The 27,127-nt window shown below is 44.2% G+C and overlaps 2 protein-coding genes across 3 annotated transcripts in view; both read left to right on the top strand.

Moving 5' to 3' along the window:
* Positions 1-8,675, top strand: part of nphs1 (NPHS1 adhesion molecule, nephrin) — a 75,589-nt gene extending 66,914 nt beyond the window's left edge. Inside the window, 5 exon segments of the mRNA XM_070551915.1 lie at positions 2,691-2,772; positions 2,919-3,079; positions 5,297-8,203; positions 8,305-8,509; positions 8,586-8,675. Coding sequence (XP_070408016.1) covers positions 2,691-2,772; positions 2,919-3,079; positions 5,297-5,386 — 333 coding nt within the window. The 3' untranslated portion in view covers positions 5,387-8,203; positions 8,305-8,509; positions 8,586-8,675.
* Positions 8,676-16,071: 7,396 nt separating this feature from the next.
* On the top strand, positions 16,072-25,834 carry fxyd5 (FXYD domain containing ion transport regulator 5). 2 transcript variants are annotated; one of them, XM_015948980.3, is made up of 9 exons: positions 16,073-16,238; positions 17,468-17,510; positions 22,199-22,303; positions 22,435-22,545; positions 23,140-23,193; positions 23,617-23,646; positions 23,721-23,795; positions 23,890-23,935; positions 25,351-25,834. In XM_015948980.3, exons 1-9 carry the CDS (start codon positions 16,113-16,115, stop codon positions 25,373-25,375), a joined length of 615 nt encoding a protein of 204 aa, XP_015804466.3. In that variant the 5' UTR covers positions 16,073-16,112; the 3' UTR covers positions 25,376-25,834. The 2 variants fall into 2 exon arrangements, with proteins under 2 accessions (XP_015804467.3, XP_015804466.3); XM_015948981.3 differs by lacking the exon at positions 23,140-23,193 and having other exon boundaries at positions 16,072-16,238.
* Positions 25,835-27,127: the final 1,293 nt, after the last annotated feature.

Here is a 27,127-nt window from a genome sequence, read left to right as displayed (position 1 = left end):
CTGGTAGATGGAAATGTTTGCAGATCTTCCAGTGGACATAGCTTGCTGCCCTGTCATGTCAGTGGATGTACTCAGTTCTTGCTAGAGTGGGGCAGCCTGAGAGAATGTGGTCAATGGTTTCTTCATATTGGCTGCACATTCTACACATGGGGTCTGTTCCATCTTTCATGATCTTGTGATGGTATGATCTCGTTGACAGGCTCTGGTCTTGTGCTGCTATCAACAATCCTTCAGTTTCTGCCTTCAGTCCTGCACTGCGTAGCCACTGATGAGTATGATCTTGTTCTACATCAGCTTTTTTTACTCTCAAGGGGTATTGTCCATGCATTGGTTTTTCCTCCCATGTTTCTCTCATCCTCTTTTGGGCCCATTTCTTTGCCTCCCTTCTGGTCCTCTTGGCAAAGCTTGTTACTGTTTCTTTCTCTTTTCTTGCCACCTCTGCGATGTTTAGTTCCTGTGCATATCTTATAGCTTCTTTTGTAACAGAGTACAGCTTCTTTTGTAACAGAGTACAGCTTCTTGCGAGCTTCATGATGACAAACGAGGATCAGTAGGGCATCGTCTGTTGTTTCAAGGTAGGTTTTCAATGCCATTGTTGTTGTTCTGTAAGCCATCTCAAGTTGGGTAAGTCCTCTGCCTCCAATCAGTCTTGGTAGATACATTCTTTCAACATCCACTTTTGGGTGGTGCATTATTTCAGAAGTCAGCAATTTTCTGGTCTTGGTGTCTAGTTTCTTTACTTCTTTAAGTTGCCAGTTGATGATATTAAAACTGTGTGTAACCGTTGGAACAGTTAAAATGTTGATGGCTTTGATCTTATTTGCAGCATTAAGTTTTCTCTTGATAACAAGCCTGACTCTTCTGTAGTACACTTTTTTTACTTTTTCTTTCATGGTAGCATGTTGTATTCCATCTCCTTCATTGACCCCAAGATATTTGTATGTATCCTCTTGATTGAGCTCCATTATGACAGTCTCTTGGTCCAATTGTATGTTTGATGTTGATGTGAGTTTTCCATTTTTGAATGTAGCCTTTGCACATTTGTCAAGTCCAAATTGCATGCAGATGTCATCACTGAAGAACTTGACTATTTGCAGCAGTCCCTCTTGTTGGTTATCGTTTTTGGCATAGGTCTTCAGATCATCCATGTAAAAAAGGTGGTTGATCTTCTTACCTTGAACCTCATATCCATGTTCACTGTTGTTTAGCATGGTGCTGATATTATTATTATTATTATTATAAACTTTATTTATATAGCACAATTTATACAGGAAATGCAACTCAAAGTGCTTTACAAAATAAAATGACCCCACATACCAACATCCCGTCCCCATGAATGTAAAAATATTTTAACAACAGTCCCCCCCCCCACCCACTACACTAATGTTCTCACACACACACACACACACACACACACACACACACACACACACACACACAACATAAGAAAGAAAATAAAACACTGGGCTGAGTTGAGATGAGCCAGAAAAGCTAAGTTAAGGAAACGCCATTAGGGGAGCCATCTGCCCCAACAATGGCAGATCCACAGCAGCAGCCGAGGCACCAACACAGGGCACCTAGGGGAGGGAGGGCAGAGACTATGACAAAATGTGCCTACAACTGTGTCGTAGGCGCTAGGCGAGCCTGAGCACTCTAACCCCAAGTCTGCAACACGACACCAGTTGTCTAAAGCCGGTGTACACTGTACGACTTTTTCTCTCTTTTGAGCCGATTTTCCTATCGTGCAACAATCTACAAGACTGGGCAAGTTTTGTGCCGATCAGCCATCGTAAGCTCGCACAAATGTCTGGCGTGTTTGATATTTAGCTCGTCCCTCGTGAGCGTATCCCACTGTTGAAGCAGGGCTGCAACTGGCTGCGACCCTAAAATTACCAGATTCGCTCACAGCAGAAGCGCAAACATGCATCAACACGGCTCGCCAGCTATTTCCCTACTAACACATGTCGGTTGTTTTTATTTATACGCTTTTTTTTGCAAACAATGACAAGGATTATCAAAAAAGCCTGTTTATGTCAAAATGAACTGATAAAACATCGACTTTGTTTCTTTCTTACGTTCGTCTTCCTCCTCCAGCCCCCATAAATCCCTGTGTGTCCTTCTACTCCCGAAGGACAACAGACATCAACAACAACAAAAATAGACTGGCATGTTGCATAAAAACTGCTATTTTTAGCATATTTTTAGGTCCGAAGTGTTGCTACCAGACGTACAGTGTGAGCCGTCAGGCAGTGTGAGCACATGACTCGTGAGATTTGCTCTGCGAGGAAGTCGTACAGTTTGAGCTGAAGCTGAATGCTACGATTGAAAAAGTCTCACAGTTTCTGCTTAAGCTTAAGCTTAAGCCACGTATCCAGCACTGGCCAGGGGAGACAGGTTTCAGACCGGAGACTAGCAGGGCATGATGGTGAGACTAGTTTAAGACTATACAGGATTTTCAAAGTAAAACTCAAAATTTGCAGCTGTAACAAAAAAATGCGTGAATGCTTTCTAAAACATGTTTTTTTCATTAGGAAATAACAATATTAAATTAAAAGCTCCAAAATGTGGATTTTCCATTATATGTCCCCAAATAGTTGCATTTTATCCCAATGATGTGTCCCCAGCTAGTCAACATCCAGGACCCAGTGAGACTCTGATGCTTGTTTTTTTGTTTTGTTCACTCATTCCAGGAGGATTCTCGTCCTCGTCATTATCCCACTGGCAACTACCAGTTTCCTCTGAGTCCACACCCTGAGGAAATACTTGATCTAGGTGAGACCCAGAAATAAACATCCCAGTAAAAAAGACAACAGTCGACAAGAACGCAGACTGTTCAATAGGGGCTGTTTTTCTAAGATCTCTTGCTGAAAGTTTTAATGATCCGCTTGTCTGCTTTGATCTCATTCCATGGGCTGAAGGTGTGATGCCTGGGAACTTTGACAGTCATTTTTATGAGGATGTAAGAGATTGGGGAGCATATCGTGACACGCTGCCTTCCTCCATCCCCTCCCCTCCATTTTTGTCCAATCAAAGATCAACCTTACAAGGAAAGGATTGGAGACCACCAGCCAACCCTCAGGTCTGTAAAAGTCTAGAAAACATTACGGTGTCTGAACCAGATCGGCTCGCGGTCCTGCGCCTGCTGATGACGTCGCATTACGGCAAACCCACTCGGCTCTCACACATAAGTTCTGGAAAGACATCAGCAGTGTTGGTAATAAATTCCTGGTTGTTTTCCATATAACTGTAATTTATTAATAAAACAAACATTACATTTGTTTTGTAAAGAATGTGAAACTACATCAAACCAACATCAGACTGCCAAAAACAGTTCTGATACGTGAAGCCATGTGTGTTTGTATTAATGTGGAGTGCATCCGTTTATTTCCTTTGTGGGTTAAGTAAACATATCCATTCATTCAAATGTTGCTTGCTGTATTTTCTATAAAGTTCTTGTGTTTTATTTAGCCCTATTTCATCAAAATCAAGAGCTTTTGACGGTCACCGTTTATCAGTTGATATCTTTGCTTTTATTTTACATTTCTTTTGGAAATTCAAACGTATTTTCTCTGAAAAGTGTTGATTTTTGAACTACAGGACCACAACCGCTAAGACTACAATCGTGAATGTGTTCAGACCAATCAAAATCTTCATTGTCAACTTGCTGACGTAACTTTTGCGAACGTGGTATCGTAACTTCCGTAAGTCTTACATTCAGCCAATCATCTACTGTGACGTATTTGGCAGACACAGGACGGCGAGCCGATCTGGTACATTTAGGGATTAAGTAGTTACTGGATTTAATGGTTTCTTTGGTAAAATAGCTATGATTATCATTATAACTTGAAACTAATTGAACTTTAATACACTAATTAGTGACTTGACTATTTTGTCACCATGGTAAGTTTTTAATGTGAGCTCTCTTACTGTGTTTTAAATTATATTAATTTGTTGAGCAAAAGTTACTTTCTTCATCTGCACATTGTGAAGAAAGAAAACAGATCTAAGATGTTTTATCTAAAAGCAGCGACTGCAGAGTAGTGATGTGTCGGTCTCGAACGAGCCGGCTCTAAGAGACAGCTCTTTGAAGGGAACAACGGGAGCCGGCTCGTCATTGGAAGCCGTCCCCTCCCCCCTCCCCTCTTGCTTTGGTGAAAGCTACAGGCGATTGGTCAACATGTGTAACTGCGTGCCCAGACTGTCCACAGACAGAGCAGTAGGGGCGGGGAAGAGGGAGGATCACACTCAGACACACAGCAGAGCACATGCGGGTGGAGGGAGGCGAGCGAGAGAGAGGAGAGTGTGACGAAGACGGTGAGAAAATGAGCGCCAGCAGTCGGAAAGTGGAGATTTCTTAAAGTGTTCAGTTATTAAATCCATATAAATGATAAATATTTGATATATTGCATTTTTTTACATGAGTCAATCATTTAACATATAGTTTAGCATTATTTTGGTCATTAATGTTCCCTACGCAACAGAAAATCTGAGGAGCCGAAAGAGCCGGCTCTTTTTGGTGAGCTGAGCCAAAAGAAGCGGCTCTCTAAAAAGAGTGGGAATTCCCATCACTACTGCAGAGTCAGCTAACTCTGATGTTCCCTAATATTCTGTGTTTTTGTCAGTAAAACTCATGACCTGCTAGTTCAATTCCTTTTGCTTGTAAGACAGAATTTACGAGTTTTGCTTGAAGAATCCCGAGAAGGGACTAAATGATCCTGACAGCATCAGTTGCACCAAACTAAGATGAGTTTCCTTTGAAACCCCTTTCATAATAAGAGTCCCTGACAAATGCACATGCTTAACTTAAAATAAAATGTGTCTTTCAACATTTAAAGGTCACAATGTAAAAATGTAGATTTAAGAACAGGAACCTGTCTGAAAGCAGGGAGCAGCATGATTTTGTCCTGCAGACTTTTGGTTTGGCTGTCACATATTTATGGATTTATGAACAGAAACACGTGACTAAGTAATGTCATAATTAGTGAACGCTACTACTACTAACATTAATGACAGTAATAGAATAATTACCGGATTATGATTGTTGTTATCATCATTATTATACATTTGGACAGCTCTGGTGCTTTTACCGGTAAAGCAGCAGTTTAAGCGCGGGTCGCTGATGATGTTCAACGTTTTATCTCGACACAATGAGATCCCTTACGTTTGATCCCTGAAAACACCTTCTATTACACTGTGTGAAATCCTAGTGAGAACGGAAAATAAATAAACACAGATGATGTACGGTAGCTTCAGCGGGTGCATAATGGTAACCGGGGTGCAATTTGTTTCTTGACAGGGTATCGAGAGAATGAGGCAGTTAATGGATGTTCAGCCGCCGCAGAATGATTATGATCTCCCATTCGAGCTGCGAGGAGAGCTGGTCTAGAGGAAGAAGTCTAAAGAAAAACCTCGTGACTCAGCAGTTTGCATTAAGTACAGAAAATCACTACTGTTACGGCTTTTATTTGTCCTGAACTACAGTTCAAAGTTGAACCCGTTGAGCACAAATGACCATATCATCACGTAGTTTTCTTTCAAGTGTTTTTAACTTCTCCTGTGTGTGTGTGTGTGTGTGTGTGTGTGTGTGTCACTTCACTGTCACTGACCTGATGCATGGCCAAGTAACTGAATCAGAACAGAAAGCCAGAAATAATGTCAGAAAGATTCAAAAGAAAGATTTGCAAGCTTGAATAAGCTCATGCAGTTTGGGATGTCAAAATGATGTTATGCTGTTCTCTCCGAGCATATTTCTGTGTCACGAGCCTCTCCCCTTGTGTTCTGAAGACTCGCCTTGTCTTTCCTTGCCCTTGTTTCACCCTTTGTCTCGTTTTTGTAACCGGGTCATGGTCACCTCCACCCCCCTGCTGGCCTGCAGGTAGACATGAATCAGTCGGTTAGAGACAGAAACGGACTGACGTGTGTGGTTGGCACTGGAGCAGAAGCAACGCAGGCACACGTGCCACCCATGCAGACATCATCCTTTTGACCCGTCTGACTCTTAACATTTTCCAGAGTGTATCCAGATGAGAGCCTGATGACAGGGATCTGCCCCTCCCCAAGTCCACTACAAAGGCTTCCAGCTCTGACAGCTGGTCTCAAGGACTCCCTACAAAGGGATCATACTGAGCGGTGTTTAGCACGGTTATGTCTTCAGGAGGCAAGGCCATATTTCTACAGCCAGACTCTAATCCCTTTTTCCCTCGGATTGAAGTTCAGCTCACAACATCTGTGGGGGGAAAACCACGCTGGGAATTTCAGAGTGGGCCGTCAGAAAGATTGAGACCAGACGAGGGTTAGGCTAAGCTGCGACTGCAGCTACTGCTACAAATAAAGCTTTCTTCTCTGCTTCAAGCAAAAGCACTTCTCATGTGGGAAATTATAAAAGAATAAAAACATTTAGGAAATAAATGAAATTGATGCAAATTTTGTGAATTCCATTTTAAAGTTGGTCTAATTAGTGATGCATGGTATTTAAAAGAATTGGAATATTTAAATAGAAATAAATCAGGTGATAAAATATTCAGGGAAGAAAATGAACCAAAGCATCGGCACATCTTAGTGTGAGTGAGAGACAACCAGCCAAGAGGACTCTGATTGCTGTCAGTCATGCTGAATCAACCGCTGCCATGGTTACCAGCTGTCTCTCAGAACAGCTAACAGTCTTTTAGGCAAAGCTGCAGCTCGGCAGAGAGACGAGAAAACACTCTACGTTACCACTTCGATATTAAAACTCTCCCTACATTTATTTTGAAAGTTGGGACGATGATGAGTAGCATTTCTCACCACAGGAGTGGCCAAAAATCTGGCCTGTCTCTTTTAAACAGTATCTGTTTCATTCTAATTTGCCATTGGTGTTAATCGTGTGGCTAATTCAATATTAAAAATACAGTAGAAAGACAGTCACCCTGTTTTATTGTGACATCATTAATCACATCAGTCCCACTTAATAATTTGTGTATTCTTGTGCATTCAGAGATTTATGCACTGTGCTGTGAATCCTGTTTGCTCACTTTAAATCTCTACAACTTGCTTTTCTGTCACACTTAAAGGTCGACTTCACTGAAACCAAACATTCTTAATTATTATTTCTGATTATAATCAGTCACTATGTGTTTTTCATGCAGGCTGAACATGAAATAGTCTCCTACACCTACCTCCTGCATTAGCCTCTGATAGAAAATAGTAAAAAAATGCTCTGTTCAGAAAAGCCTGACAGATCTACGTCACACTGCCACCTGACAGTCTCGGACTCACCCGTCTTGGCTCATGACGGGGAAGGCTGCTGGTTTAGCGTCCAGGAAACATCAGAGAACAACTCAGCTAGTAGAAGCTAACCTTTAGCATTAGCAACTCCACAACATGGCAGAACACCTTCATGCTTGTTTTCTTTGTGAAGATAAAATATCAACGTTGTGGAGCTAAGTGGTGTAGTTGCATTGCTGTTAGCCAATCAGAGATGAGATGCTCAAACATCAGGAAATAAAACTCCAAATCCTGCCGTGTTCAGCCACTCCTCCAGCTGAGTTCTCCATCCTCAAATAGGCACACAGACCTTTGTTTGTGCCAGAGACCACTGCAAATTTATTAAAAATATGACTAAAGTTGACCTTTAATATCTCACCTGTTGCCAACAGCTGTTTAAACAACCCTACAGGATTGAAGGGCTGATGGGTTGTGTCAGTAGTCTCACAAGAGACCACAGCAAATGCATTATAAGTAAAGTTTACCTTTGTCTGTTTTAGATCAGCAAACAAAATTTAATATCAAAGACAAGTTGGCAAAAGACTAATTGCAATTTTAAAATGCATTTTTTATTAATTTAGTTTAAAAAAGCTGTTAAACCCAAGCTGAACAAGTAAATGATAACAAATAAAGTGACCCACACTTTCATAACGCCTCTCAGAGTAAGGACTCCAAAGTGCTTTACACTATAGTGTATCATTCATCCATTCACACACACACACATTCACACACTGATGGTGATGAGCTACGATGTAGCCACAGCTGCCCTGGGGCGCACTGACAGAGGCTGAGCCTTTAATCTAACAACTTGTCATGTGCCGGGGTGAGTACTCCTCTCATTTTCCCATCTTTGAGTTGTGTGTTTCAGGAGAGGGAGGCTCCAGCTGCAGCTGATTTGCTGTCAGTGGGTCTGGCTGAGGATGGAGAACGCTCCTCGACACCGGATGATCACTACAGCTTGGTAGTTTCCTGCCCTCTTGGGACTCTTGGATTTTGTGCTCTAGTGTTTCTAGGATTTTTTGTGAACCTTTGGATCTTTTCCCTGTGCTTACCCGTTACCAGGTCAAAACCTTTTTGGACTTCTGCGACTCCTCAGGATTACTCACCTGTGCCCCAAAGGATTTCCAGACGCAGCTTTCACCGTTCTCCATTCCGCCCGGCCTGCCCGCTCGCCTGCTCTCCTCTCGCTCCCTCTCCTGGACACCCCACTTGGATTCACCCCGGCACCCAACCTACCGTCCCTCGTTCCTACACTCCCCTACTCCCAGTAAGTCTATTCTCTGTACCCACCGAGTTTAGACTTACCTTCCTGGACTCACCTGTATCTGCTCCCCCCTCCTCAGACGCTGCACTCCCGTTCTCGATCTCCACTGGGCTTTTCCAGTGCACCTTCAGTTCCCATTTTAAAATAAAGATTATTTTTTTTACCATAAGATCTGTGAGTGTGTGATTCTGCATGTCTTGGGTTAAACGCATTCCTCAAACCATGTCACTACTGGCTGCATCACTCCTGGAGATAACAATAGCAATCTGCACTTGTAATAACTGGTAATGAGTCTCACACCTGTAGAGGAATTTGCCCCACCCTTCTTTTCCAGGGTTTTCCAGCACAGATGGCATTTTAAGGGTTAAAGGTCAGATATTTCCCTCCAGGTTTGTTTGGTAACGACCAGAAAAAGAAAACTTGCAGAGTTTAATCAAACACAGCAAATCATCCAACAAATCAGCAAAACAGTCCCAGACCATCACACTACCTCCGCCATGTTGGACTGTTGGTGTGATGCTCTGTTTCTGAAGGGCAGAGCTAGTTTGACAGCAGATGTGACGGGACACACCGTCCAGGATGTTCATGTCTCATCGGTCCACTGAAAATTGCCTCAAAAGCCCTGGGCATCATCAGTGTTGCCCTTGGATCTCTCTCTCTCTTTCTCTCTCTCTCTCTCTCTCTCTCTCTCTCTCTCTCTCTCTCTCTCACTCACTCACTCACTCACTCACTCACACACACACACACTGCTGAACCAAGTGAGTCCTACAATGCTGTAAAGCAGATATACTTAAAAATAGGATGTTTAAGTTTTTGAGACCTTTTAGTCTACTGGTTGTTGTCATACTGGTTTCACTGGGGTGATTCATTACCTCTACAGGTCTGGCAGTAATTTGACCTGGGTGTGGCTAGTGACCCTCACCTTAGCTTTCCTAATAATGTGGATAACCAGGATTCATCCATGCTTCAGGAGTCAATTCCTTTTGCACTTTCATAGTTTAAAGGGACATTATGGAAGGTTGACAGCCAAAACATGTATAGAAATAATAAATGTCTTCTTCATACATTCTCCTGCAATGCCCTGGTCCTGTAGAATGAGCCCTGGCATTTTTACTGTGATTGCCTGTTTTTCTGTTAAATCACAGAAAAAGAGAGATGCTCGGGTCGAGCAGGCTGCTTCATGCGCGTTCACGCTCAGGCATAGCCCGTAACATTTGCTATCCGTAGCTTTAGCAGCAGAGAGAGAAGCAGTGCCACTTTGTCGCTGTTCCTAACGCCTAGTGACAAACCTAGCTACATTTCTGAGGACCCTTAGCTACTTTCTTCTAGATATTTCCTGCAAATTAGCAACAAAATAGCCATTTTCGCTCCGAACCGTTCTTTGAACATTGTTTCAGCTGTCATCAGGAAAATAAATATTACAGATACAGACAACACCACTGGTGCTATAGCTCATCCAGTATGACAGTGGGCTCACGTGCAGAAGACCTGGGTTTGATTCTGGAAGTAAACAATTTATTTAGAATTTATTTTTTACATTAATGGTATTTTTTTGACAGTAAGATGCCCAAATTTTTATTTGAGACTCGCCGAACGGCATTGAATTCACAGATAAAAAAGATGTGGGTTCAACTTTCATTTTGGAACAATTTTTCAAGCAAGGGAAGGGAATGATCTGAGCATGCAGGAGGACTGACCCATCTTAAACCTTTGTCGGCTGTGCTGAAGAGAAAGGTACAGAACCAAATTATTTAATTAATTAGCTGCGCATTCTCCTGTCCTCTGTCCTCCGGGCCACACACACACACACACACATACGAGACTGTCTCAGCTGTTATTTTCGTTAAGGAGTGTGCACGTACAGCATGCGCGCCTCGTGCACGAGCCTACTATTGAAGCTGCCATTACGCTTTTGGCCTGAGAGGGCAATCACGAGCATAAAAATTCAAAACTCTGTAAAGTCCCTTTAATGGTGTTTCCTTCTTTATTCATCATTTTAAAATGGATGTTTGCCTCTACTCGGATTATCTTTGATATCGGAATGGTTTTGCTGATCTAAAACATTTTGGTTTGGGAAAAGCAACAACAACAGAGGAAATCTGTAAAGATTTTCCCAGCATTGTGGATTGGGTCCAACATTTTACAGTTACTCCTCTAGAAAATTCAGTTGACTCTTATATAAAAATATTTACCCAGAGTTTGAGATGGCATTAAATATATCAGACCTGGAAAATTCTGTTTCCTCTGTGGGATTTGAGAGCCTGAAGATGAATCTGAGTGTCTCACTGAGCTGTGTTCCTTCACTTTGGGTTGCTGTTCTCCATCATGAGCCGTCAAGGTATGTTTGTCTCATTACTGAATAATTGTTTAAGTTCCTGTCTGACTGAATGCTGTTTGTCATACCAAAGCCTGTTCATAATGCATCATTTCTGCTCAGGCATGAACGGTAATCTGCCAGGCTGAAGGCTTGACAGCTCAATGCTGCATGTCAGCTTCTATTTCTCCCTCACTCGACTCACGAAGATTTTGATACGTTGCTTTTCAGAAGGATCTCATGGGAGCTCGAAGAAGCTGCTGGAGTGAAATATTAAGTCAAAAGGGAGACAACAGGCTTTAATTACATCATGTCAAGGAGAGTTTTCTTGTCTTTTTGTGTGATTACCTGTAATCTCTTTACGACGTTTACAGGTTGTTCTACCAGCGTGGCCTTTTCTTCTGCTGTTCTTGGTAATGAGAACACTGTTTGCAGCTCATTTTGTCATGAATCAGAGAAGCACAATGTGTCTCGTGTCTTTGCCATCAGTGACACTGAATATTTATTCTTTCAGCTTTTAAATGTATTTCCTTTGTTTCTGAGCTCAAGTGAGCTGAAACGTCTAGATTTAAATGTACATCTGTAACCATACAGCAGATTATTACATGTCCAGGAACAAAGTAAAGCTCTGAAAGCTTTAATTTTAGAAATAAACAAAGTAAAATAAAGTATATAGATAAGATCAGCCTCTGTAAACAGTATTTTTACATTAATGCTTGAAAAAAATTCAAATAAAATCACTCTTCCATTGTTTGTTTGTTAGAGAACTAAATCTCTCTGTCTGGCCCTATTCATCCATCTCACACACACACACACACACACACACACCTAAGGTCCATTTATAATTACCCATTAAACTAACACGCATGCTTTTAGGCTGTGGTTGGAAACCCGTGGAGAAAACCCACACATGCACAAGGAGAGCACAAAAACCACAGAAACGTCCCAAATGCTGCGAGGATCAAGGCCACCCGGAAGCTTCCCGTGCCTCCTGATATCATTCCTGTATTTCGTTTGATTTATTTTGTGCATTGCAGTTTCAGGTTGTATTTGCAGACTGGCCTCATGGTGTTTAGGCGTGTCACCTGCCAGTGAACACAAATGAAATAGTGCAACTTTCCAAAGACCCGAAGATTTCAATCTTTAACTCCTTGAACCGTCACCTTGTCGTGGTGGAGGAGTTTGAGTGCCCTAATGATCCTAGGAGCTATGTTGTCTGGGGCACTTTGTGCTCCTGGTAGGGTCTCCCATGACAAATTGGTCTTAGGTGAAGGGTGAGACAAAGAACGGTTCCCAGGATCTTTCATGGATGTACAATTGAAGAGTCGGAGTACCCGGCCCGGAGGGTTACCGGAGTCCCACCCTGGAGTCAGGCCTGGGTTAGGGGCCCATGGACGAGCGCCTGGTGGCCAGGCTTTTGCCCATGGGGCCCGGCCGGGCCCAGCCCGAACCGGATACATGGGCTCATCCACCTGTGGACCCACCACCCGCAGGAGGAACATGAAGGGTCCGGTGCAGTGTGGATCGGGTGGCAGACCAAGGCGGGTGCCTTGGCGGTCCAATCCCCGGACAAGAAAACTGGTTTTTGGGACATGGAACGTCACCTCGCTGGCGGGGAAGGAGCCGGAGCTTGTGGCAGAGGTTGAGCGGTACCGGCTAGATATAATCGGACTCACCTCGACACATAGCATTGGCTCTGGAACCCAAGTCCTTGAGAGGGGTTGGACACTCTCCTTTGCTGGAGTTGCTCCGGGTGAGAGGCGGAGGGCTGGGGTTGGTTTTTTGTGAGCCCCAAGACTCTCTGCCTGTGTGTTGGGGTTTACCCCGGGGGACCAGAGGATAGCTTCCCTGGGCCTTCGGGTCTGGGAACGGGTCCTGACTGTTGTTTGTGCTTATGGGCCAAATATCAGTTCAGAGTACCCACCCTTTTTGGAGTCCCTGGGACGAGTGCTAGATAGTACTCCATCAGGGGACTCCATTGTCCTGCTGGGGGACTTCAATGTTCACGTGGGCAATGACAGCTTGACCTGGAGGGGTGTGATTGGGAGGAACGGCCCGCCTGATCTGAACTCAAGAGGTGTTTCGTTGTTGGACTTCTGTGCAAGCCGCAGTTTGGCCATAACGAACACCATGTTCGAACATAAGAATGCCCATCGGCACACTTGGTACCAGGGCAGCCTAGGTCACAGGTTGATGATAGACTTTGTAGTCGTATCATCTGACCTGCGGCCGTATGTTTTGGACACCCGAGTGAAGAGAGGAGCGGAGCTGTCAGCTGATCACCACCTGGTGGTGAGTTGGATCAGATGGCAGGGGAAGATGCCGCGTAGACCTGGCAGACCCAAACGCATAGTGAGGGTCTGCTGGGAACGCCTGGCAGAAGAACCTGTTAAGACGGTCTTCAACTCCCTCCTCCAGCAGAGCTTTGACCACGTCCCGAGAGCAGTGGGGGACATTGAGTCCGAGTGGGCCTTGTTCCACTCTGTGATTGTTGAGGCGGCTGTTGCTAGCTGTGGTCACAAGGTGGCCGGTGCCAGTCGTGGTGGCAACCCCTGTACCCGCTGGTGGAAACCAGAGGTTCGGGGAGCCGTCAGGCTGAAGAAGGAGGCCTACAGGGCGTGGCTGGTCTGTGGGTCTCTGGAGGCTGCAGACAGGTACCGGATAGCCGAGCGGGGTGCAGCTGTGGCAGTTGCCGAGGCAAAATCTCGGGCGTGGGAGGAGTTTGGTGAGGCCATGGAGAAAGACTATCAATCGGCTCCAAAGAGGTTCTGGCAAACTGTCCGGAGCCTCAGGAGAGGAAGGCAGCAACTCGCTCACACTGTTTACAGTGGGGATGGGGAGCTGCTGACGTCAACTGGGGCTATAGTCGGACGGTGAAAGGAATACTTTGAGGAGCTCCTCAATCCCACCTATGCGCATTCCGAGGAGGATTCAGAGCCGGGAGACCTGGGGATGGACTATCCAATCTCAGGGGCAGAAGTTGCTGAGGTAGTCAAACAACTACACAGAGGCGGAGCCCCGGGGGGCGGATGAGGTTCGTCCTGGGTATCTCAAGACTATGGATGTTGTAGGGCTGTCGTGGTTGACACGTCTCTGCAACATTGCATGGTCATCGGGGGCAGTTCCTGTGGAGTGGCAGACCGGGGTGGTGGTCCCCATCTTTAAGAAGGGTGACCTGAGGGTGTGTTCCAACTATAGGGGGATCACACTCCTCAGCATCCCTGGAAAGGTCTACGCCAAGGTACTGGAGAGGAGGGTCCGATTGATAGTTGAATCTCAGATAGAGGAGGAGCAATGTGGTTTTCGTCCTGGCCGAGGAACTGCGGACCAGCTCTATACCCTTGCAAGGGTGATGAGGGGGCATGGGAGTTCGGGAGATGTGTTTTGTGGATTTGGAGAAGGCTTATGACCGTGTCCCCAGGGGCACCCTGTGGGGGACGCTCCAGGAGTATGGGGTAGGTGGCTTTCTGTTAAGGGCCATCCAGTCCCTTTACCAGAGGAGCGTGAGTTTGGCCCGCATAGCCGGTAGTAAGTCGGACCGGTTCCCGGTGAGGCTTGGACTTCGCCAGGGCTGCCCTTTGTCACCGATTCTGTTCATTACCTTTATGGACAGAATTTCTAGACGCAGCCGTGGTGTGGAGTGTGTCGATTTTGGTGGCAGGAGAATCTCGTCTCTGCATTTTGCAGATGATGTGGTCCTCCTAGCTTCATCCAGCTCTGACCTTCAGCTCTTGCTGGGTAGGTTCGCGGCCGAGTGTGAAGCGGCCGGGATGAGGATCAGCACCTCCAAATCTGAGACCATGGTTCCCGACCGGAAAAGGGTGGCTTGCCAACTCCGGGTCGGGGGAGAAGTCCTACCTCAAGTGGAGGAGTTTAAGTATCTCAGGGTCTTGTTCAAGAGTGAGGGTAGGAGGGATCGGGAGATCGACAGGCGGATTGGTTCGGCGTCTGCAGTGATGCGGACGCTGAGCCGATCTGTCGTGGTGAAGAGGGAGCTGAGCCAGAAAGCCGGGCTCTCGATTTACCGGTCGATCTACGTCCCAATCCTCACCTATGGTCATGAGCTTTGGGTAATGACTGAAAGAACGAGATCGCGGCCGAAATGAGTTTCCTCTGTAGGGTGGCCGGGCTCAGCCTTAGAGATAGGGTGAGGAGCTCGGACATTCGGGAGGGACTCGGAGTAGAAGCGCTGCTCCTCCGGATCGAAAGGAGCCATTTGAGGTGGTTTGGGCATCTGGTCAGGATGCCTCCTGGACGCCTCCCCGGGGAGGTGTTTCGGGCATGTCCTGCCGGCAGGAGGCCCCCTGGTCGACCCAGGACACGTTGGAGATGTTACATCTCCAATCTGGTCCGCCTTAGGGTCCTGCCGGAGGAGCTGGTGGAGGTGGCCGGGGAGAGGACGGTCTGGAGCTCCCTAGTTGGGATGCTGCCCCTGCGACCCGGACCCGGATAAGCAGAGGAAGACGACGACGACGACAACTTTGTTAGAGGAACAATTTCAGCATTTTTAACGACGACAGGCTGAGAGGAAAACGTCCCCCAGCGCTGCAAACAAAGCTTCCCCTCAGCTCGTGTGGATGAATCCGAGCTTTGTTTACTGTAACAGCGTCAGTAATGGCATTGGGTTATAATTACAACCTCTGTTCTTAACCCAACTGGAATAAAAATACAGAAAGAAGCAACTCAGAGAAATTACATCAGGTGTGTCTGACCTTTGGTTTTATTTAAGTTGTATTAAACCCTGTGTATTGCATTGAAAGCATGTTTCTAAATTATTTACATGATGCAAACCTGCAGACATTTTTTATGGGCATGTTTCCTTAAACATTTTTTCTAAGGTTTGTGTTTAATTCAAATTTATGGTGCAGCAAGGTCACATTTAATTCATAATCCCAACAGCAGCATGGATATTTGGAGGCTATTTAATAAATACCACCTTCTTCATGTAAACACCAACATTCTCCTCTTTGCAAGGCTGTTCTTCCTGTTTGGGAGTCAACATCATGGACACAGCTGAACGATGGATGTGTGGAAACAGAAGGAGTGGACATGGAAATGGGCGAGTAGGTTAAATAATAAGAACATGCAAAACAGGCAATTAAGAGGCAAAGAGAGGCTGACTCAAAGTAAAGTTTCAAAGAACAAGCAGAAGAGAGCAATGTGATGTGAAAGAGTGGATGAGAGAGAGAGAGAGAGAGAGAGAGAGAGAGAGAGAGAGAGAGAAAGAGAGAGAGAGGCTGGATGACTGAAACAGTGCTGACAGCTGCATGAGGAAGTGGCGGTGGTGAGCACATGGGTGTGGCTGGGTTAACCGTTCCCCCAGCCACCATTGAAAGTAACTTACAGAGGAAGAGTACTACGATGATGAGGCTTGGGATGCATCCCAGGAAGCAAGCACCTTGCAGGATGGATCCCAAGGTAAGCATGAGGGTCTACATATCCAAACGCTGAGGGCGGTTTAGGGTGGAGCTGAGTGTGAGGAGGCTGATGGAGGATGACAGATGAATGGATGAACAGAAAAACGATGAGTGAGAGCGCTGGATGTGACAAACAGGCAGGCGGGTCAGGCCAGGGGAGGATAAGAACGCCTGTACAGCCCGAGGGAAACAGGCCTCATCCTGACATATGCTCTGAAGTGAAATGAAGATTGGTAAGACTAATCTGAGCTGTCAAAGCGCATGACGTCTACCTGTCACGCTGCTCTCTGCCTGGGGGATGAGCTGCCACCAGGATAGGTCAGAGATCAAGATCCATTTTCTGCTCGGGGTGGCTTCAAACTGGCTGCCTGGTGTGGAACTCCACCAGCCACCTCTGCTCCTGTAAAACCTCACCGTGCTGAGCAACTTTAAAAGTTTTCTTTCAAGCTACAGGCAGTCTGTTGAGGGGGAGGAAGGGGTCTGCTTTTCACTGATCCAGAGACTGCTCACTGACTCAAGATCTCCATTACGTAAAAAATATTTTGACACATCTTCCAATGCCAGTTTCTAATTGGGTGACATCTTAAAAAAATAAAACAAGAAAATGATAAAATCATATTCACAGCGCTACAAAGTTCAGCACAGATGCACGTGGGTGGATTGCACACACAATGTGTGGCCTCTTTCACTCATTCTTTTTTTTTTTGACAGATAAAAACAAGTTTTTCATATTTTAGTTTCAAAGTAAAAATCTGTTTTCTGTCACTCTGCGTGAGGAGTGTGGGTAATGATGTTATGTGCTAAAGGAGGAAGGAGAAGTGGCCATGTGGTGCTCACAACTTCCTGTTTGTTGGATGAGAACTGCACAGAGTGTTCCAGAGTCCACGCATCCATCATCCAACCAGATCATCCTGCAGCCATGTTTATGTTGTAATCAGGCTCTGACCCAACAGCTAACACTAAATCACCAAATAGGATGTTTTTTCAGTGTATCATCGTTTGCATGGATCTTCCCCCACTTTCCATTTTATCACATAATCCAGAGTTTACCTCAACATGATCACCATTATCACCATTATCAGTTACTAAGGCACGACCCTTTCAGTAATTCCCCTAAAGCTTGTTTTAGTCTCACAGGAGGTGAAAAAAATAATGTTAGAATTACAGCCGATGTCTTTTCCACTCTGAATAATTCTTTCCTTTCTTCTTTCCATCACGTGTTTCTTTCAGATTTACTTCACCTCCTTTATTTATTTCCTGTTTGTCATAAAAGGTAAGTTCAGAAAATCCCTGCTGGTGTTGGTTTTACTCACAGCAAGTTCACACACACACACACACACACACACACACAAACACACACACACACACACACACACACACACACACACACACACACACACACACACACACACACACACACACACTATTCAAGGCTTCACAATGTGGCTCAAAAGGTCGGATTTCTATAACGTCTTTTAGAGTCCTAGAACCCCCCAAGACACTTTACAACACAACAGTGACTCGTAAATGAATAAATTGGTGAACCATAGATTCCTGGCCAATCCCACACAGTTTGAGGTGTTTCTGGGTGATCACCGCTGCTAAAACTTTGCAGTTAGCTCACTTAGCCACAAAGTTCTTGGTTTGAACCCAACCACAGTCAGAAATGAAAAACGTCCTCCTAACAACTTGGTGAAAAATGAAGTAAATTAACACAGTCAGTGACATACATACACTACCGGTCAAAAGTTTTAGAATGCCCCAGTTTTTATTGGAAATGATGCAGTTTAATGTCACATTGCACTCTGAAATGAAAGCATAGTAAAAATAAGCAGTTGGAGGTCAAAAATAAATCATGGAATTGATTTATAGACCAAAATGTGTTCTAAACTTTTGACTCATCAAAGTAGCCACCTTTGGCAGATTTAACAGCTGAACACACTCGAGGCGTTCTTTCTACAATAGAAGTCAAATACTGTTCAGAAAGTTCTTCCATATCTGTTGCAGAAGTTCCCATGAATGTGTGGCACTTTGCTTTCTCTCTTCTGTCCAGCTCATCCCAAACCAGCTCCATGGTAACACAAGCTGTTAACTCTCAGAAACTTGTCCTCTGGAGCAGTTGTGGCTTTGGGTCTGCCAGACCTCTTCCTGTTACAGTGTTCCCCAGTTTCGGAGTGCCTTTTGATGGCGAAGGAAACTGTATTCACTGACACCTCAACTTGCTTTGCAATTTCTCTGTAGACCTACAGTGGGGCAAAAACGTATTTAGTCAGCCACCGATTGTGCAAGTTCTCCCACTTAAAATGATGACAGAGGTCAGTAATTTACATCATAGGTACACTTCAACTGTGAGAGACAGAATGTGAAAAAAAATCCATGAATTCACATGGCAGGATTTTTAAATAATTTATTTGTAAATCAGGGTGGAAAATAAGTATTTGGTCACTTCAAACAAGGAAAATCTCTGGCTCTCACAGACCTGTAACGTCTTCTTTAAGAAGCTTTTCTGTCCTCCACTCGTTACCTGTATTAATGGCACCTGTTTGAACTCATTATCTGTATAAAAGACACCTGTCCACAGCCTCAAACAGTCAGACTCTAAACTCCACTATGGCCAAGACCAAAGAGCTTTCGAAGGACACCAGGAAAAGAATTGTAGACCTGCACCAGACTGGGAAGAGTGAATCTACAATAGGCAAGCAGCTTGGTGTGAAAAAAATCAACTGTGGGAGCAATTATCAGAAAATGGAAGACATACAAGACCACTGATAATCTCCCTCGATCTGGGGCTCCACTCAAGATCTCATCCCGTGGGGTCAAAATGATCATGAGAACAGTGAGCAAGAATCCCAGAACCACACGGGGGGACCTGGTGAATGACCTGCAGAGAGCTGGGACCACAGTAACAAAGGTCACCATCAGTAACACACTACAACGGCAGGGAATCAAATCCTGCAGTGCCAGACGTGTTCCGCTGCTGAAGCCAGTGCATGTCCAGGCCCGTCTGAAGTTTGCCAGAGAGCACATGGATGATCCAGCAGAGGATTGGGAGAATGTCATGTGGTCAGATGAAACCAAAGTAGAACTTTTTGGTATAAACTCAACTCGTCATGTTTGGAGGAAGAAGAATACTGAGTTGCATCCCAAGAACACCATACCTACTGTGAAACATGGGGGTGGGAACATCATGCTTTGGGGCTGTTTTTCTGCTAAGGGGACAGGACAACTGATCCGTGTTAAGGACAGAATGAATGGGGCCATGTATCGTGAGATTCTGAGCCAAAACCTCCTTCCATCAGTGAGAGATTTGAAGATGAAACGTGGCTGGGTCTTCCAACACGACAATGATCCCAAACACACCGCCCGGGCAACAAAGGAGTGGCTCCGTAAGAAGCATTTGAAAGTCCTGGAGTGGCCTAGCCAGTCTCCAGACCTCAACCCCATAGAAAATCTGTGGAGGGAGTTGAAAGTCCGTGTTGCTCGGCGACAGCCCCAAAACATCACTGCTCTCGAGAAGATCTGCATGGAGGAATGGGCCAAAATACCAGCTACTGTGTGTGTGCAAACCTGGTAAAGACCTATAGTAATCGTTTGACCTGTTATTGCCAACAAAGGTTATGTTACAAAGTATTGAGTTGAATTTTTGTTACTGACCAAATACTTATTTTCCACCCTGATTTACAAATAAATTCTTTAAAAATCCTGCCATGTGAATTCATAGATTTCTTTTCACATTCTGTCTCTCACAGTTGAAGTGTACCTATGATGTAAATTACTGACCTCTGTCATCATTTTAAGTGGGAGAACTTGCACAATCGGTGGCTGAATAAATACTTTTTTGCCCCACTGTATATTTTTAAGTGTTATGATGGTCTGTCTCTCTCCGACTGTTAATTGCCTTTTTCTCGCCATTTTTGTAGCAACACACTATTATCTGCAGTACATGTTCAACTGATGCTCACAAGGGTATGGTACTACAGTATGTTCCAACGCTGCTTTTCTGCAGACAGAGGGGGTTGTAAGTAATCCAGAAAAGTTGGAACACCTGTGGGAATTAGTAGCACCAGCTACTTGATCAACCTCCATTGCTGCAGAACAGCTGTGTTCCCTGGAAAAGGATGAAAGTACTTCATGAAATGTACTTTATTTTTCAATTTTGAGTAACCTTACCTTTTTTAAACCTCTAGCAGTTCACCACTTAACTTTGTACCATTTCAAACTATTTATCCAACTTGAATGGCTTAAACTGCAATACATCACTGGAAAAATTGGGGCGTTCTAACACTTTTGGCTGGTAGTGTATGTGGAAGTATTTAGGTCAGGGGTGCCCAATCCTGGTCCTGGAGGGCTGGTATCCAGCATGTTTTAGTTTTAACTCTGTTTCAACACACCTGGTTTCAATCAGCAGGTCCACTGAAGGCAGGCTTCTGCAGAGCCTGATGGGCTGCTGCACAGGTGATTCAACCACTGAATCAAGTGTGTTGGAGCAGAGAAACCACTAAACCGTGGATACCGGCCCTCCAGGAGCAGGATTAGGTGCCCGTGCTTTAGGTTATGTTTGTGAATCAGCCATTACATAATACTTAGATTAACTATAAATTTATACCTTTTGAACCTCATAATGGCCACAATTTCCAACGAGTCTTCCAGTCAGTTTGGTTAAAATTAAATCGTTCATAAAACAGTAAATCCACCTGTTTTAGACTCATTTCAAATATTATGTGGGTTGTTAATCCCACTGCTCTCAAAATGAAGGCTAAAATCTCGATTCACAACCATAGATTTGTGCCCGTTTTAAAGCTCCCGCTAACCCTTTGGGTTGGAATTGTTAAAAAACAATGCACGAACATGGGTATTCCTAATCAGTCACTCACATTTTATAATGTGGAGCCAGGCTGTGCTCAGGGACCATTGCTGCATGCTGTAGTTTAGATTTATGTTTGCATTTGAGGAGCAGCGCTAGAACAAGCTAGTGCAAGCTAACCATTAGCTTTAGCTACTCCACCTTCTGACTTGCGTTGTTTATGGATGTTTCAGCGAAAGAGTTGCTTTAATGTTAGCCAATCAGGGGCCAGATATTTGCACTTCATGAATATTAACACACACACACACACACACACACACACACACACACACACACACTCCTCCAACATGAGAGCTTGTTGTCCACAGAAAACCACTCAGAAGGCATTCGCTCATAGAAACCACTACAGATTTATGGAATAAAACGAGTTAATGAGACATCAAAGACCAAAGTTACATCCTGGTCCTTTTCTTAAGTGGCCCAGATGAAATTATCTAACTGTTTTCCTGTAATCCTTAAGCTGATTTGCCTTTTGGAAATAGTTGCATTCTAAATTCGATTTTGATTTCAAATGGAGGTGTGTGTATTCAAGAGATGATTAAATATTCATGAGCGTGAATTGCAATGGTTTTAGGTGAACACTGTAACGGGACTGGAAAAGCTGCAACTGTTTAAAGGCTGAGTGTCCAATCATTCAGCAGTCAGCCTCAGCCTTTGCTCCCAAGCACCGGCGCATTGACATAACTCATCTGACACAATTAAAACATGAAAATATTCAAGTGCACCATGAATCATTACACTTTCAATAGAGCCTGTCTCGTCTGAGTTACAGCTTCAGCCCAGCAAAGTTGAGGTTTTGAGGAACTTCTGCACTAACTGGAAGGTGCTGAATGAGCAAACCACACAAAGACTGCTCTGTCTCGTGTCTCGCTCAACAGTCTGGTTCTGTTGTCGCTGCAGCCCCCTCGCAGGACTGCCGCCTTGACAAGCTCAGTATGTCTGCAGGCCTCTCCCCACTTCATGGCCAGGCACTGTCGGAAATCTGGCCTCCAGAAGGATTACACAACGGCGTTGTCAGACAAACTCATAAACAACACTGTGCTTTGTCCTTGGTTGTTGTTGCTGTAGATTAAATATGCACTATTTTTCTCCTGCAGCGTCGTGGGCTGAGGATCCCTCACCGGCACCCAACACACCGTCTGCATTCACTCCAGCCAAAGTCCAAACTACAACACACAACATGCAACTAGCAACTCTCACTGGTAAAGCTCAATCAGCCCATCAATCAGTCACCATGTCAGCTTATCCATCCATCTATGTAAACAGCTGGTGATCAAAGGTCACACCTTTCAGTTTATCATATTCTCTCATTCTGTCTCTTATAGTATGGAAGGGAAAAGAGTGGAAAGCAACGTCACCAGAGATGTTGACTCATCTACAAAACCGCTCCCCACGAAGCAACGCCCAAACCAGCACATCACAGTCAGCCCAGCCAGTGGATCAGGTGGTTTGATCTACACATCAGTGCCATAAACAATGTGGTTTTTATTCCCATCCAGCTGCATTAGAGGCTAAATCCAAGAAGGAACATCTTGTTTTTGAACAGGTGGTGGAGCCACTGAGTCCGACCTGTTTGTAAACTGGTGTTTTCCTTCCAGACCAAAGCATTTCATCACAGATCAGCATTAGTAAATGTTAGTGAGTGCCTGAGATCTTGTGTTTTACAGCACTGGATCTTTTTGGTTGGAATAAACCAGAAAACTCCAAGAAAAAAGGGTTTATGGGCTTTAAAAATCTGCCAGCCTAAATTTCCTCTGAGAGTGATTTCACTGAAATATTTAGAAATTCAATTAAAAATGGAGTTGGGTGTCGGGGGTGTCTGGAGTCTCGTTTGGAGTAAAGATGTATCAACATGGCAGAGATACAGAGTCAATATGCATCCTGATATGTTCCAAAAAATTAAATTAGGCTTTGAAATAATAAACGTGGGTATTCGTGAGATTAGACTTCATGAATATTAAACTGACATAAGAAAATGTTGGTAGGCGTGCGAGCCACAGGAACTGACGCTGTTTATCATTTCTTCCACCGTCCACAGTGACATCTGCCCCCAAAACAAAAGCCATCAAAGACACATCCAGTGTCACCTGGAGTAAGTCGATTTTTACTTTGTTTTTTTATTCCACAGTTCCCCTAAATGCCACGGGCATTGTGGTTTTATTGTTATCTCCTGGCTTAGTGACAGTATCACAATTCCCCGTCTTCCAAACAAAACTCAGGGCGTGATGGCAGAACAGAGCACCTCACTTCCTCTCTTGCCAACAGATTAATGTTCGATTGTAGCTTATGCAAAAGGAGATACGGTATTTGTGTCCTCGTGCTGCGCCGGCTTAGCAAAGATAAGATTTTGATCCATCATCAGCTGCGTGTCAGTGGCGCCGGTAGACACGTCGTCCCGTTTTTGACGGCAGCTTCCCCGCTGATGCTTTCTTCTAGTTTGTTCCTGTTGATGCTGATTTTGTTCAACAGTCAAACTAAAGTCACAAGTTTTCTCTTTACTTTTGACACCATACAGCTTCAGACGGGGAGGACGCTTTTACCCACGGTAAGACACCTCTCATTAATGAAAGCACGTCTAATTTAATAGATGAGGTTTTCATTTGTACGTCACTTGTGCAGATTACGAATCCCTGCGAATTGCTGGCCTGATCTTTGCTGGAGTGTTCTTCGTCTTGGGGATATTGGTTCTTACCTGTAAGCCTGACTAAAGTCTGAAAGTTTTTCCTGTGATTTATTAATATCATTCAGCCAGCTCCTAACTCAACATTTTGCTTCTTTTTGCCTGAAGGTGGTAACATCCGCAAGATGCCAAAGTGTCACAAAAAGTCATCAAAGTCAGTATTTACTCCCTCACAGAATTATACTTTGTTCTTTAAAGGTGTGGAACACTGAAAAACATTATTTAATGATTATTTATGATCATATTCAGTCACTCTGAGTTTTTCATGGAGGCTGAAAATGAAAACAGTCTCCTACACCTAGCTCGTGCACCAGCTTCTGAAAACCCTGACAGATCTATGTCACGCTGTCACTGAACATTCATGGACTCACCCATATTGACTCGTGACAGGGAAGGCTGTTATTGGTTTAGCATCCAGGAAACAGACAAGGACGTTTTGGCTGGTAGAAGCTAACCATTAGCATTAGCAACTCTAGCACATGGCAGAAGTCCTCCAGGCTTGTGTTATTTGTGGAGATAAAAGGCTTACCTTCTCAGTGGCTAGTGGAAGAGCATCCACACTGGGATTGGGAGATCGGAATTCAATTCCCAGTCGGGTCATAAAGACTTTTAAAATGGGACCTAGTGCCTCCGTGCTTGATACTCAGCTTTAAAGGGTTGGATTGGGGGTTAAACCACCAAATAGTCCCTGCGCACGGCCACAGCTGCAGCTCACCGCTCGCCACGGGGATGGGTCACATGCGGCGATGAATTTTTGTGTGTGATGCCTGACTTTAACTTTCAAACATCAACATTGCAGAGCAAACTAGACCAGTAGTAGAGTTGCGTTGCTGTTAGCCAATCAGAGGCAAGATGTCCAAATATCAGGAAATGTACAAATTCATCTACAAAACATCTTTCCCAGCTTCACTGGCTGCCAGTCAACTTCAGGGTTCATTTCAAGATCCTGGTTCTGGTCTATAGGGCCTTACATGGACAAGCACCATCTTACATTGGTGATCTTCTTAGTCCCTACACCCCCAGCAGGTCCCTGAGGTCCAGTGATCAAAGCCTACTGGTTGTGCAGCACCAGGCTAAAGGTCAAAGGTGACAGATCATCTGCTGCTGTGGCCCCCAGACTCTGGAACGCTCTCCCCCTGAGCCTGAGATCAGTGGACTCAGTGGTCTCCTTTAAAAAGCAGCTGAAGACTCACTTGTTCAAGCTGGCTTTTGTGTGACCTTCACCCCCCCCCCCCCCTCCCCTCTGCCCTTATTCCACCTTTCCTGGGATCTACTGATTCACCTCTGCCCTCATTTTCTCCCTCCCTTTTCTCACATTTTTAATCACAATTTTTTATTTATTGTAATTTTAAACATATATTTTTATCATTTTAAAAATCTTTACATTTAAAAGTTTTATTTTTGTGAAGCGCCTCATGATTTTTATCTTGAGAGGCGCTAAAAGATTGTTTTCATTCTTCCTTTCTTGAAAATGTCCATAAATGCGTTCTCTGGTGAAAATGTCACACACGTTTAGACCGTTGTTGGTGGCTATAAATGCACTCTTTTGGTGACATGTTTGTTCTCCAGGTCGTATCGGGTGGTCCAAGGATAAAGAGGTCTGTGCTGGGCTGCATTCAGCTCCAGTAAGCCAACTAGTAGTTCTTCAGGAGCTTCACCATCGCCGGGCAGCACGTGTGGACTGAGAGGCTGCTTGGCAACTGAAACAAATCTGGATTCCTGACGAGTGGAAGAGTGGAACCATCATCCACTTTGTTCAAGCTTCTCTCCTGTATTGCCAGACTACCTAAAAACACAAGTATAAAACAATACAGACACCCTTCTCTCGTGCTATTTCTCCTTCCTTTCTCACCACGAGGGAAAAACCCAGAACATTTTCTGTTCGAGAATGACTGATACCTTTCACCTCTCAGGAAGGAAATGAAACGTAATGTTGGGTCACTTCCTGCAGACTCTGAACTTTCTCATTATCAAAAAATATTCATGTTTAGTGAGAGTTTCTAAGCCTCTTAGTGGCTCTATGCTTGTGAGTAAAGCCCCAGATTAAACAGCATCCACTGGCATGGTGTCTCTGCATCCATATGGCATCTAAATGATGCAAACAACAGACTGAGAGGCACTTGGCATATTTTATAACATCTTTAATGTCAAAATAAACACCATTCAGATCAGCGTGGCTACACAAAATACAGTAGTTCTTTCTTTCTATTTTGATTTATGCAACAAAGAAAAGGGATGGTGAAGGTGCAAACAGAACCAGGCTTACTTTGAGAACCACTGACACAAACGCTGTCAGGTATTCATGAAATCCCTTTTAACATAAAATATATAACTCTGGATTATAAAAAGTGCATATGAATACAAGTATTTGACAAGGAATTCAATTTTCTAATGTTTTGCTGCTATAGAACACTAAAAATACAAATATTTTACATGACTTAAGACTTTTCTCCACTAGACGGCAGAAGGACGTCGCCCTTTAACTGAACAGGTATTTAAAAATGTTTAGCCCGAGCTCTATTTTTCTTTTCACTTAGCATGAACAATAAATTTGTAATGTTCGGTTAATAATAAACTCACCGTGGCCTGATGCAATCACACTGTGCCTGAAGTGTTCAGCTCTAGCTTTTAGCTTTTAAGTTGTGTATTCATGGTCGCTGCAGATCAGTACTTCACAACGGTGAATTCTCATTTATTCAAGGAAAATTAAAGTTTTTCAGAAAACCTAAAGCTCAGGTCATAATGAGTTAACAATACAACACAAATATATGTTTCATGCCTTTAAAACAGATGTCACGGTTTGACTTGAATAACAGCGTCCAACAAAAGCTCAGCTACATGTGTTGCACTTAGATTTAATGAGTAGTGTCACAACAGAGGCTTTCCAGGAGGAAGTAACAGCGTGGTGTGGATGAGAGGATTGATAAAGGCCTGACGCTGCTGCGCTTACACAACTACACCAACAATAGTGAGAATAAGTAGAAATGAATTAGAAAAATGGAAAAAATGAATGAAATGTTTCCAGCTGCAGGTTATGTTGTATTATTGTTGAAATGCTAAAGCGTGCATGAGAGGGCTAAAGGTGGAGACATGAATGCTGCAGGGACACCTCCCTTAGCCTGATACCTGGACGCCGGTGTGAGTTTGCTCTTAAACGTGGCTGCATCGCAGCCAAACTCTCCCCCGTTAGCCAGATTTGGTGGATGAGCAAAACGAGATCTTGTTTTGACAAATCTGGCGTTTAACTTGACATTTCTAAAAGCTGTCAGTAGTTTAAACGCCTGGGTCTTGTTCCAGGATGAAAGGCTTTACGGCACACAGAAGGATTGATGTATTTGGAATGAAA

The sequence above is a fragment of the Nothobranchius furzeri genome, chromosome 5 (genome assembly GCF_043380555.1).
Source record: "Nothobranchius furzeri strain GRZ-AD chromosome 5, NfurGRZ-RIMD1, whole genome shotgun sequence".
Classification (NCBI taxonomy): Eukaryota; Metazoa; Chordata; class Actinopteri; order Cyprinodontiformes; family Nothobranchiidae; genus Nothobranchius; species Nothobranchius furzeri.
Note: the sequence above shows the minus strand (reverse complement) of the source record. Positions and strands in the feature narration are given on the sequence as shown.